The 14,470-nt window shown below is 38.4% G+C and overlaps 1 protein-coding gene across 1 annotated transcript in view; it reads right to left on the bottom strand.

The window, feature by feature from the left end:
- Positions 1-3,557: 3,557 nt before the first annotated feature.
- LOC133242603 (fibronectin type III domain containing protein 3C1-like) overlaps positions 3,558-14,470 on the bottom strand; it is a 68,415-nt gene continuing 57,502 nt past the window's right edge. The window contains exons 25-26 of the mRNA XM_061408778.1: positions 9,148-9,269; positions 3,558-8,682 (exon numbers count right to left, since the gene is read on the bottom strand). Of these exons, the coding sequence (XP_061264762.1) occupies positions 8,344-8,682; positions 9,148-9,269 (461 nt within the window). The 3' untranslated portion in view covers positions 3,558-8,343. The remainder of the gene's footprint in view (positions 8,683-9,147; positions 9,270-14,470) is intronic.

Here is a 14,470-nt window from a genome sequence, read left to right as displayed (position 1 = left end):
CGGGGTTACCGCGCTGGCCCTTGCTCCGCGGGCGGACGTTCCCTCGCCTCCTCCCCTCCCGCGGAGGCTGAGGGCGGCCGGGCTTGCGGGCTTGCAGGGAATCCACGGCGCAGGAGGCTTGAAGAGACGCGGAAGCCTTCCCTGAAGAGCCCTTGCCCAACGCTTGGACGAGCGGATAAGTTCGCCTTCCCAGAGCTGTTCCCCGGAAAAGTGCACAATATGGCCACCCTTGACTTTTCTGGGGCCCCTCCTTACCTCCCCTGCCGCCACCCTGGCCCCTTAAGTCTCCCTGAAATGTCTGCAGACGCCCTGCCTCCACCTGCCTCTGTGGTGGGGCTGCCTGGTCAAATGCAGAAAACCCAGTTAAATTTGAATCAACGACGAACAAATTTTTAGCGTCCCCTATTTTTATTTGCCAAATCTGGCAACTCTAGCCTATAGCCTGCTCTCCACCCAGCAGGCATTTGGTCAGCTGTTCTCACACTCAAAGCCCTGTCATTTACTTTTTTTATTTAAAAAATTAATTTATTTTAATTGGAGGCTAATTACAACATTGTGGTGGTTTTTACCATATATCAACATCAATCGGCCATGGGTGCACGTGTCCCCCATCCTGAACCTCCCTCCCACCTCCCTCCCCACCCCATCTATCTGGGCTGTCCCAGAGCACCGGTTTTGAGTGCCCTGCTTCATGCATTGAACTTGCACTGGTCATCTATTCTATATATGATAATATACATGTTTCAATGCTATTCTTTCAAGTCATCCCACCCTCGCCTTTTCCCACAGAGTCCAAAAGTCTGTTCTTAATTTACATCTATGTCTCTTTTGCTGTCTCACATATAGGATCGTCGTTGCTGTCTTTCTAAATTCCACATATATGCGTTAATATACTGTATTGGTGTGTTTTTGTTCTGACTTACTTCGTGCTGTGTAATAGGCTCCAGTTTCATCTACCTCATTAGAACTGATTCAAATGCATTCTTTTTAATAAATGAATAATATTCTTTTTTAAAAATTTTTTGAAAACATATCTAATTTTTTTTGGCTTTATTTTTTTTGAAATTAAAAAAAATTTTTTTAGCTTTACAATATTGTATTGGTTTTGCCGTACTGTGTATATGTACCACAGCTTTCTTATCCATTCATCTGCCGATGGACATCTGGGTTGCTTCCATGTCCTGGCTATTGTAAACAGTACTGCGATGAACATTGGGGTACTTGTGTCTCTTTCAGTTCTGGTTTCCTCGGTGTGTATGCCCAGCAGTGGGATTGCTGGGTCACATGGCAATTCTATTTCCAATTTTTTTTTAAGGAATCTCCACACTGTTCTCCATAGTGGCTGTACTAGTTTTCATTCCCACCAACAGTGTAAGAGGGTTCCCTTTTCTTCACACCCTCTCCAGCATTTATTGTTTGTAGACTTTTTGATAGCAGCCATTCTGACCAGTGTTAGATGGTACCTCACTGTGGTTTTGATTTGCATTTCTCTGATAATGAGTGATGTTGAGCATCTTTTCATGTGTTTGTTAGCCATCTGTATGTCTTCTTTGGAGAAATGTCCGTTTAGTCCTTTGGCCCATTTTTTGATTGGGTCATTTATTTTTCTGGAATTGAGCTGCAGGAGCTGCTTGCATATTTTTGAGATTAATTGTTTGTCAGTTGCTTCGTTTGCTATTATTTTCTCCCATTCTGAAGGCTGTCTTTTCACTTTGTTTAGTTTCCTTCGTTGTGCAAAAGCTTTTTAAAAAAATTTTTAAATTTATTTATTTTTAATTTATTTATTTTGATTGGAGGCTAATTACTTTACAACATTGTAGTGGTTTTGCCATATAGAAATGCAAGAAATTTCTGTGTATTAATTTTATATCCTGCAACTTTACTGTAGTCATTGATTAGCTCTAGTAATTTTCTGGTGGTATCTTTAGAGTTTTCTATGTAGAGGATTATGTCATCTGCAATGCAGGCAGATTCTTTACTGTCTGAGCCACCAGGGAAGCCTGGTGATATAGCAAGGTTGTTTGTAAATAACATTTTGAGGTGTAATTTACATAACATAAAATTAACTCATTTTAAGCATACAGTTCAATGTTTTTTAAGGTTTATTTTATTGAAGTATAGCTGATTTACAATGTCGTGTTAGTTTCTGATGTGCATCAAAGTGATTCAGTTATATATATATATATATATATATATATATTCTTTTTCATATTCTTTTCCATTATGGGTTTTCACAGGATATTGAATCTAGTTCCCTGTGCTATACAGTAAGACCTTGTTGCTTATCCATTCTATATATGAGACTTTGCATCAGCTAATCTCAAACTCTCAATCCATCCCTACCCCATCCAATTCAGTAATTTTTAATAAACTTATCAAGTTATCCAGTTATCACCTTAATACAATTTTGGAACAGTTCCATCACCCTAGTAAGATCTGTTGTGCCTGTTTATAGTTAACCCAGAAAGCGGGTTTTAATCTAAATTTGGCACATATATTAAAGGGGAAGCAGTGCATATCTGTGGGACAAATGTGAGAACCCCCAAGGGGCATGAACATATGCTTGAGTTGGTTGTTGACATCATCTGATTTCTACCAAGAACTACTTTTCATGAGCTTTTCTTTGCTCACATCTTGGGCAATTATGTGCTTTAAGAAGAAAGCCATCCACTGATGGGATCTCTTCACACTTCTATTTTCTCAGGTAGTGAGCAGTAAACAGTTCTTAGACAATCAAGTGGAGAAGGCGATGGCACCCCACTCCGGTACTCTTGCCTGGAGAGTCCCATGGACAGAGGAGCCTGATGGGCTGCAGTCCATGGGGTCGTGAAGAGTTGGACACGACTGAGCGACTTCACTTTCACTTTTCACTTTCATGCATTGGAGAAGGAAATGGCAACCCACTCCAGTGTTCTTGCCTGGAGAATCCCAGGGACGGGGAGCCTGGTGGGCTGCTGCCTATCGGGTCGCAAAGAGTCGGACACGACTGAAGCGACTTAGCAGCAGCAGCAGCAGACAATCAAGAAGCAGTTATAGGCTTGCTGCATGGGTAAGAAAGTAGCTGAAATGTTATGGAGATTTTTGGTTTTTCAGTGGTATAGAAGAAGATAAAAATAGGCAAGGCAAATCTGGGGTCCCCTAAAGAATAGGGACTCCAGTGAATTGGACCCAAGATGGTACCTATTAGGTGCTACTGTTCTTCGTGACTCTGCCTAATTGCTATTTGTCTACCTCTATGTGGAATTATTGACTTAATCTGCTTGAGTTTAGTATACCAGCATTATAGTTGATGTATCAGGATAGACTCTTAGATGTGAAAAGAACTTTAAAGATCATCTACCTGTAAGTTTTATTTATTAATATTTTATACAATTGATGCCTATAGAAGGGAAAGGGTTTTCTTTTTTCCCTTTTTTAAATTCAATTATAGGGACTGCCCTGGTGGTCCAGTGGTTAAGACTTTGCCTTCCAATGGAGAGGGTGCAGGTTCGATCCTTGGTTAGGGAGCTAAGATACCACATGCCTTGTGGCCAAAACACCAAAACATAACACAGAAGCAGTGTTGTAACAAATTCAATAAAGACTTTAAAAATGGCCTACATCAAAAAACTTAAAAAAATTCAATTATAGTTCCACTGGATCACAAAGAGTCGGACATGACTGAAGTGACTTAGCATGCATACATAGTTGAATTACATTGTTGTGTTATTTACCACTGTACAACAAAGTGACTTAGTTATACACATACATATGCATTCTTTTTCATATTCTTTCCCATTATGGTTTATCAGAGGACATTGAATATAGTTCCCTGTGCTATACAGTAGGACCTTGTTGTTCCATTCTTTTTAAAAAAATTAATTGGAGGATAATTGCTTTACAATGTTATATTGGTTTCTGCTATACAACAATGCAAATCAGCTATAAGTATACATATATCCCCTCCCTCTTGAGCCTTCCTCCCAACTCCCCATCCCACCCCTCTAGGTTGTCACAGAGTACCAAGCTGAGAACCCCGTTTTATACAGAATCTTCTTACTAGTTATCTGTTGTACACATGGTAGTGTATATATGTCAGTGCTGCCCTCTCAATTTATCCCACCCTCTCTTTCCCCCACTGTATCCACAAGTCCATTCTCTATGTCTGTGATTCTATTCCTGCCATGCAAATAAGTTAATCAGTACCATTATTCTCGATTCCATATATATGCATTAATATACAATATTTGTTTTTCTCTTTCTGACTTACTTCACTCTATAACAGGCTCTAGGTTCATCCACCTCAGTTCAACTGACTGAAATTCATTCCTTTTTATGGCTGAGTAATACTCCATTGTATATATGTATCATAACGTCTTTATCCATTCATCTGATGATGGACATCTAGGTTGCTTCCATGTCCTGGCTATTGTAAATAGTGATGCAATGAACATTGGGATCAACTCAGTTCAGTCGCTCAGTCATGTCCAACTCTTTGTGACCCCATGGACTGCAGCACACCAGGCTTCTCTGTCCATCACCAACTCCTGGACCTTGCTTAAACTCATGTCCATCTACTTGGTGATGCCATCCAACCATCTCATCCTCTGTTGTCCCCTTCTCCTCCTGCCTTCAATCTTTCCCAGCATCAGGGTCTTTTCCAAGGAGTCAGTTCTTTGCATCAGGTGGCCAAAGTATTAGAGTGTGTCAAAAAGACACATTGGGATGTATGTGTCTTTTTGAATTATGGTTTTCTCAGGGTGTATGCCAAGGAGTGGGATTGCTGGTCATAAGGTAGCTTTACTCCTATTTTTATTTATTTTTTTTAAATTGGAGGAAAATTGCTTTACAATATTGTGTTGGTTTCTGCCATACATCAATATCCTAGTTTTTAAAGGAGTCTCCATAGTGGTTTTATCAATTTACATTCCCACCAACAATGTAAGAGGGTTCCCTTTTCTCCACATCCTCTCCAGCATTTATTGTTTGTAGATATTTTGATGATGGTCATTCTGACCTGTGTGAGGTGATACCTCATTGTAGTTTTTATTTGTGTTTCTCTAATAATGAGTGATGCCGAGCATCTTTTCACGTGTTTATTAGCAATCAGCATGTCTTCTTTGGAGAAATATCTGTTTAGGTCTTCTGCCCTCTTTTTTATTAAGTTGTTCTTTTTTTATATTAAGCTGCATGAGCTGCTTGTGTATTTTGCAGATAATCCATTGTCAGTTGCTTTATTTCCAAATATTTTATCCTATTCTGAGTATTGTCTTTTCACCTTGTTTATAGTTTCCTTTGCTGTACAAAAGCTTTTAAATTTAATTAGTTCTCATTTGTTTATTTTTGTTTTTATTTCCATTACTTTAGGAGGTAGGTTAAAGAGGATCTTGCTGCAATTTATGTTAAAGAGTGTTCTGCCTATGTTTTCCTCTAAGAGTTTTATAGTTTCTGGCTTTACATTTAAGTCTTTAATCCATTTGAGTTTATTTTTGTGGGTTTTCTTTAGGTCATAAAATTTGTTAGTAGCAGAGATGAGACTAAAACCTTATCCTTCTGATATTCAGAATATACAATGCCCTAGAATTAGAAAAAAGTCAGAAACAAGATTTATAAAACAATGTTGTAACAGCCAGTTAAAGACATCTAGATATATATGGAATCTAGAAAGATGATACTGATGAATCTATATGAAGGGCAGCAATGGAGATGCAGACAAAGAGAATAGAGTTGTGGACACAAGGTGGGAAGGAGAGGGTGGGAAGACTTGAGAGAGTAGCACTGAACAATATACATTACCACATGTAAAATTAGATATCCATTGGGATTTTGCTATATGACGCAAGGAGCCCAAGTCCGGTGCTCTGTGACAACCTTGATGGGTCAGGTGGGTGGGAGGTGGGAGGGAGGTTCAAGAGGGAGGGGACATATGTATACCTATGGCTGATTGATGTTGATATATGGCAGAAACCAACAGAATATTGTAAAGCAATTATCCTTCAATTAAAAATAAATTTAAAAAAAGACATCTTAAACTGGTTGTAATTTTTCTAGTTTCTTTGGGAGGAGATAAATATGTAATATCAAGGGGATAATTATTCCAAATAAACTTGTACAAGTCCCGTTTCAAAAATAGCAGGGGAATAATTTTGTTATTTTTATTGGTATTTAAAAATGTTTCCTATGATAGTAATACTTTAATAAGTGTAAATTTTAGGTTCTACATTAGTTTGATGAATGTAGGTATATGAAATATAAAAGCTGCAAAACATTTACTTTTAGCAGATTAAAGTGTATTCAGTTTAATTATCAATCTCACAAGGTATTTTAAATTGAGAGAATTTTCCATTTTCCATTAAAAGCAAATTACTATATAGGTAAGATTTTAAATACACCTTTAAATTATTTTCCACTAGGTAAATTTTAAGGAAATGTTTGCTTATAGGCAAAGAAAGACTGATAAGATATATTTTTAAAATAGGCTTTAAAATATTATTTCCGTGGTGTATATAACAAGTTATTACATTAAAAATTTCATTTTTAGTATTCTTTAATGTTAAAATATGAAGGTAATATTCGTTTAGAATGTGGATTAATATGGTATCACAATTTACTTTTGAAGAAAACTGTTTTATGTTTTTCATATTTAAACAATACATCAAGCTCTAAATTGAACAGCAACCACCTAAATAAATTTTCTGTAACACACCACATATCAGTGCAATTTCATTGGGTATGCCAAAATTAGCCCATGTGAAAATGGGCCAACTTATGATTTTCATTTTTGAAACACAAAGAGCAAACTGAAATAGAGATAATATTTAAACATTTTCAATAAAGGTAAGAAATATTCGAAGATCATGGCATCCGGTCCCATCACTTCATGGGAAATAGATGGGGAAACAGTGGAAACAGTGTCAGACTTTATTTTTCTGGGCTCCAAAATCACTGCAGATGGTGACTGCAGCCATGAAATTAAAAGACGCTTACTCCTTGGAAGGAAAGTTATGACCAACCTAGATAGCATATTGAAAAGCAGAGACATTACTTTGCCAACAAAGGTCCATCTAGTCAAGGCTGTGGTTTTTCCTGTGGTCATGTATGGATGTGAGAGTTGGACTGTGAAGAAGGCTGAGTTCTGAAGAATTGATGCTTTTGAACTGTGGTATTGGAGAAGACTCTTGAGAGTCCCTTGGACTGCAAGGAGATCCAACCAGTCCATTCTGAAGGAGATCAGCCCTGGGATTTCTTTGGAAGGAATGATGCTAAAGCTGAAACTCTAGTACTTTGGCCACCTCATGCGAAGAGTTGACTCATTGGAAAAAACTCTGATGCTGGGAGGGATTGGGGGCAGGAGGAGAAGAGGACGACAGAGGATGAGATGGCTGGATGGCATCACTGACTCGATGGACGTGAGTCTGAATGAACTCTGGGAGTTGGTGATGGACAGGGAGGCCTGGCATGCTGCGATTCATGGGGTCGCAAAGAGTCGGACACAACTGAGCGACTGAACTGAACTGAACTGAACTGAAGAAATATTCTTTGGAGAGGGTGACATCTCCTTTGCAAGATGGCCAAAACAGCTCCTGAAAGATTGTGAGAATAGAGAGAGATGCTTCATTTGTAACTAGAAATAAATATGAATGCATCAATTTTGAGAATAAATCATTTAAATATTCCATGTAAAATATGAATAATCATATGTATCATGTTTAATTATTCCAGTTGCAGAATAATCGGCACTGAGTGTATTTGAAAGAGCTTAGAATGGTATAAAATGGCTTCCTACTTCCCTACTTCCACTCCCAAAGTGCTGTAAATTAGTACTTTCCCACTATCAAAGTAATTATCAGAGCACAAGCCAAACAGCTGAGTATGTTACCTTGAAAAAATTACAGTACAGTACATAAAGTTGGTAGATACTTTTTATTATTTCATATGAATGTAAGTTGACATGTAGAATTGATTTTTACCATTTTGTTCTGTATAAAATTTGGAAATGCTTTTATCCTCTCATAACTCTTAAAACTTTGCAAAATATTCATTTGAAAAATTAAGACAGGGAATAGTTTTCAAGAGAGGTTTTAGGTCATTTTACGTAATAGTGGAGTGTTGCTAAAATTCTCAAATTTAAAATATACTTATTTTCTAAAAAAAAACTCTTCTACTCTCACAATGAATTTCTTTTTTTTTTTAAATTAAAAATGAATTTCTTGAAGACAGTTCTTTTGATGTCAGATAAAAGTTCATAAGGATTTCTACCCAATAAAATTTACTTTTAAGAACTGAGATGCATCTAGCAATTTCTATATTTGACGTAATTTGTTTTAGAACTTCCTAAAAAAGTTGAAAATGTGTAAAAATAGATTAGTTGATAAGGAGGTACTGAATCATAGCAGCACATTGAATGGCAATTAGTGCAAATCCTATCACAAGGATCAGAACAAAGGTATCATCACTCATTTCTATCTTGGGTTTTTCATGTTTCCCTTCACTAGGGCTGCTTCCCTGCCTTCCTCTAACATCTTTACCAGGCCCCGGCTGTTGCTTATAGGTTGAGAAAAGAGCACTTGGGCTACATTGTCCCCAGAGCTCTTGTATCCCAGCAGAATTCTGACATTGACGTCCAGCGCAGACTTTGAAGTGGTAATGTGAATTTGTGAGAAAGTTGGAAAAGGAGAATGATGTGTTCGGTCCTTTGTAAATCTAAATGAAAAAGAGTCAAAATTAAAATTGTATTTTCTTACAAAAAAAAAAAAAAGGTTTTTGACAACAGGAAACATTGCATGAATATGTTCACAACAAAATAAAAGTTTACTGTTACAGTCTCTAATATCTTGAGATCCCAGTACTATGTAGGTGTAATTTTCTTCAATATAACAGATAACAAAGACTGTTAACTGTTAAACATTAAATTCCATTTGGTTTGAAATGGCTTGGCATGTGGTCAGTGGAATCTAAAAATAACTACATCCAATAATATTAAGTTAAATACATAAACAAATTGTTCCCAAGTATTATGTACATAAATATTTAGGACCAGATAGGATTTTTGGATAAGATTTAGTTACTTTCAACATCATAAAAGAATATTGTACTCTTTGACAAGAGCTCAGTCCCCAGCAGGATGTAAAACTATAAATTACAAAGACAAAATTTATAAGAATTTACCAGGTCAGTTCCACTTCCACTGATGACCTGAAGACTGTAAACTATGGAATCTCCATTTATTGGCTCCAAAGATTCCCATTTGACCTCACAAGTATTGTTATTCAAGTGGTGCAATTTAGGTGCTAGAAAAAGAGAATTTCAGCTTAGATGGTTCCACTTTGCCCATTGAAATCTCTCATACAGTTTTATATGGTCAGTAAAAGGTAACCCATGTAAGATTAAGTGATATATATTTTTAGTTCTTATTGTAAAGACTTTTGCTGTATCACCAGCATCTTAATGCTTGTAATAAAATCTTTAAGCACTTAAAATTGTCAATTAATAAAAATATTTTATTTTCTAGTAATATCTTTTACAACTTTGGAAGTGACAAACAGATTTAAGGGATTAGATCTGATAGAGTGCCTTGAAGAACTATGGACGGAAGTTCGTAACATTGTACAGGAGAAAGTGATCAAGACCATCCCCAAGAAAAAGAAAGGCAAAAAGGCAAAAAGGTTGTCTGAGGAGGCCTTACAAATAGCTGAGAAAAGAAGAGAAGCTAGGAATCAGCAAACTAAAATGGACTGGAATGGGTGAATTTAACTCAGATGACCATTATATCTACTATTGTGGGCAGGAATCCCTTAGAAGAAATGGAGTAGCCATCATGGTCAACAGAAGAGTCTGAAATGCAGTACTTGGATGCAATCCCAAAAACCACAGAATGATCTCTGTTTGTTTCCAAGGCAAACCATTCAATGTCATAGTGATCCAAGTCTATGCCTCAACCAGTAATGCTGAAGAAGCTGAAGTTGAACGGTTCTATGAAGACCTACAAGACCTTTTAGAACTAACACCCAAAAAAGATGTCCTTTTCATTATAGGGGACTGGAATGCAAAAGTAGGAAGTTAACAAACACCTGGAGTAACAGGCAAATTTGGCCTTGGAATACGGAATGAAGCAGGGCAAAGACTAATAGAGTTTTGCCAAGAAAATGCACTGGTCATAGCAAACACCCTCTTCCAACAACACAAGAGAAGACTCTACACATGGACATCACCAGATGGTCAAAACCAAAATCAGACTGATTATATTCTTTGCAGCCAAAGATGGAGAAGCTCTATACAGTCAACAAAAACAAGACCAAGAGCTGACTATGGCTCAGATCATGAACTCCTTATTGCCAAATTCAGACTTAAATTGAAGAAAGTAGGGAAAACTACTAGACCATTCAGGTATGACCTAAATCAAATCCCTTATGATTATAGAGTTGAAGTGAGAAATAGATTTAAGGGCCTAGATCTGATAGATAGAATGCCTGATGAACTATGGAATGAGGTTCATGACATTGTACAGGAGACAGGGATCAAGACCATCCCCATGGAAAAGAAATGCAAAAAACCAAAATGGCTGTCTGGGGAGGCCTGACAAATAGCTGTGAAAAGAAGAGAAGCGAAAAGCAAAGGAGAAAAGGAAAGATATAAACATCTGAATGCCGAGTTCCAAAGAATAGCAAGAAGAGATAAGAAAGCCTTCTTCAGTGATCAATGCAAAGAAATAGAGGAAAACAACAGAACGGGAAAGACTACAGATCTCTTCAAGAAAATCAGAGATACCAAAGGAACATTTCATGCAAAGATGGGCTTGATAAAGGACAGAAATGGTATGGACCTAACAGAAGCAAAAGATATTAAGAAGAGATGGCAAGAATACACAGAAGAACTGTACAAAAAAGATCTTCATGACCCAGATAATCACAATGGTGTGATCACTGACCTAGAGCCAGACATCCTGGAATGTGAAGTCAAGTGGGCCTTAGAAAGCATCACTACGAACAAAGCTAGTCCTGGAGGTGATGGAATTCCAGTTGAGCTATTTCAAATCCTGAAAGATGATGCTGTGAAAGTGCTGCACTCAATATGCCAGCAAATTTGGAAAACTCAGCAGTGGCCACAGAACTGGAAAAGGTCAGTTTTCATTCCAATCCCAAAGAAAGGCAATGCCAAAGAATGCTCAAACTACCACACAATTGCACTCATCTCACACGCTAGTAAAGTAATGCTCAAAATTCTCCAAGCCAGGCTTCAGCAATATGGGAACCGTGAACTTCCTTATGTTCAAGCTGGTTTTAGAAAAGGCAGAGGAACCAGAGATCAAATTGCCAACATCCGCTGGATCATGGAAAAAGCAAGAGAGTTCCAGAAAAAAACATATATTTCTGCTTTATTGACTATGCCAAAGCCTTTGACTGTGTGGATCACAATAAACTGTGGAAAATTCTGAAAGAGATGGGGATACCAGACCACCTGATCTGCCTCTTGAGAAATTTGTATGCAGGTCAGGAAGCAACAGTTAGAACTGGACATGGAACAACAGACTGGTTCCAAATAGGAAAAGGAGTACGTCTAGGCTGTATATTGTCACCCTGTTTATTTAACTTATATGCAGAGTACATCATGATAAACGCTGGGCTGGAAGAAACACAAGCTGGAATCAAGATTGCTGGGAGAAATATCAATAACCTCAGATATGCAGATGACACCACCCTTATGGTAGAAAGTGAAGAGGAACTAAAAAGCCTCTTGATGAAAGTGAAAGAGGAGAGTGAAAAAGTTGGCTTAAAGCTCAACATTCAGAAAACAAAGATCATGGCATCCGGTCCCATCACTTTATGGGAAATAGATGGGGAAACAGTGGAAACAGTGTCAAACTTTATTTTTTCTCGGCTCCAAAATCACTGTAGATGATGACTGCAGCCATGAAATTAAAAGACGCTTACTCTTTGGAAGGAAAGTTATGACCAACCTAGATAGCATATTGCAAAGCAGAGACATTACTTTGCCAACAAAGGTTCGTCTAGTCAAGGCTATGGTTTTTCCTGTGGTCATGTATGGATGTGAGAGTTGGACTGTGATGAAGGCTGAGTGTTGAAGAATTGATGCTTCTGAACTGTGGTGTCGGAGAAGACTCTTGCGAGTCCCTTGGACTGCAAGGAGATCCAACCAGTCCATTCTGAAGGAGATCAGCCTTGGGATTTCTTTGGAAGGAATGATGCTAAAGCTGAAACTCTAGTACTTTGGCCACCTCATGCAAAGAATTGACTCATTGGAAAAGACTCTAATGCTGGGAAGGATTGGGGGCAAGAGGAGAAGGGGACGACAGAGGATAAGATGGCTGGATTGCATCACTGACTCGATGGACATGAGTCTGAGTGAACTCTAGGAGTTGGTGATGGACAGGGAGGCCTGGCGTGCTGCGATTCATGGGGTCGCAAAGAGTCAGACACGACTGAGCGACTGATCTGATCTGATTACCCTGCAAAAAAGAAAATCCCTATCTTTAAAGCAAACTTCATATATATTTCTTATACTTTTTGTAATTTTTTAAAATATTGTTATTTTTGAGTATCTAACCTCTACTCTAGATTTTTAATCTTTGCTTTATGGTATTTGTTATCAATTTTGTACATTTAAGAATCCAACCTTCAGTAGCCATTTTTAGGAGTGTGATTACTGGCTTGATTACTCTCTTCCCCTTTTGACTCTCCTTATTCTCCCCCAGGCCACCTCTATCTCCTCCCTTCCCCTTCTCTTCTCTACCCTACTCTGTCAATCTCTGTGTGTGTTATGGGCTGTGGAGAACACTTAGGGAACAGAGTACTGCCTAGATCTATCTCTCTCCTTTTGATCACCCCCTTCTTCTCCTCCTGCTCACCTCTATCTCCTTCCTCCCTCTTCTCTTCTCTATGTAACTCCATGAACCTCTCTGAGGGTTCCAGACTGTGGAGAGCACATAGGGAATTGTTTACTGAGATAGGGAGGAGATAGCTAGATTGCTCTCTCCCCTTTTGATTCCCCATCTTCTCCTCCTGGTCACCTCTGTATCCCTCCTCCCTCTTCTCTTCTTCATGTAACTCTGTGAACCTCTCTGGGTGTCCCTCACTGTGGAGAATCTTTTCACCATTAACCTAGAAGTTTTATCATCAGTGCTGTATGGATGGAGAAGTCTTGAGGCTACTGTAATAAGAAGACTGCAAACTAGGGGCAGGAGGCTTAAGCCCCAAACCTGAGAACACCAGAGAACTCCTGACGCCAGGGAACATTAATTGATAAGAGATCATCCAAAAGCCTCCATACCTATGCTGAAAGCAAGCACCACCCAAGAGCCAACAAGTTCCAGAGAAAGACACACCACGCAAATTCTCCAGCAATGCAGGAACATACTCCTGAGTTTCAATATACAGGCTGCCCAAAGTCACACCAAAACCATAGACATCTCAAAACTCACTACTGGACACTTCATTGCACTCCAAGGAGAAGAAATCCAGTTCCACCCACCAGAACACCGATGCAAGCTTCCCTAACCAGGAAACATTGACAAACCACTCATCCAACCCCACCCACAGGGAGGAACCTCCACAATAAAGAGGAACCAGAAACTGCTAGAATACAGAAAGGCCACCCCAAACACAGCAATCTAAACAAGATGAAAAGGCAGAGAAATACCCAGCAGGCAAAGGAACATGATAAATGTCCACCAAACCAAACAAAAGAGGAGGAGATAGGGAGTCCACCTGAAAAAGAATTCAGAATAATGATAGTAAAAATGATCAAAAATCTTGAAATCAGAATGGAGTTACAGATAAATAGCCTGGAGACAAGGACTGAGAAGATACAAGAAATGTTTAACAAGGACCTAGAAGAAATAAAAAAGAGTCAATATATAATGAATAATGCAATAAATGAGATCAAAAACAGTTTGGAGGGAACCAACAGTAGAATAATGGAGGCAGAAGATAGGATAAGTGAGGTAGAAGATAGATGGTAGAAATAAATGAAGCAGGAAAAAAGAATTAAAAGAAATGAGGACAACCTCAGGGACATCTGGGACAATGTGAAATTCCCCAACGTTTGAATCATAGGAGTCCCAGAAGAAGAAGACAACAAGAAAGGCCATGAGAAAATACTCGAGGAGATAATAGGTGAAAACTTGGCTAAAATGAGGAAGGAAATAGCCACCCAAGCCAAGAAACCCAGAGAGCCCCAAACAGGATAAACCCAAGGCGAAACATCCCAAGACACATATTAATCAAATTAACAAAGATCAAACACAAAGAACAAATATTAAAAGCAGCAAGGGAAAAACAACAAATAATGCACAAGGGGATTCCCATAAGGATAACAGCTGATTTTTCAATAGAAACTCTTCAGGCCAGAAGGGAATGGCAAGACATACTTACTTTACCCAGCAAAGATCTCATTCAAATATGAAGGAGAAATCAAAAGCTTTACAGCAAGCAAAAGCTGAGAGAATTCAGCCCCACCAAACCAGCTCTCCAAC

The sequence above is a fragment of the Bos javanicus genome, chromosome X (assembly GCF_032452875.1).
Source record: "Bos javanicus breed banteng chromosome X, ARS-OSU_banteng_1.0, whole genome shotgun sequence".
Classification (NCBI taxonomy): domain Eukaryota; kingdom Metazoa; phylum Chordata; class Mammalia; order Artiodactyla; family Bovidae; genus Bos; species Bos javanicus.
The sequence above is the reverse complement of the archived record's forward strand: the minus strand, read 5'-3'. Positions and strand labels throughout refer to the sequence as shown.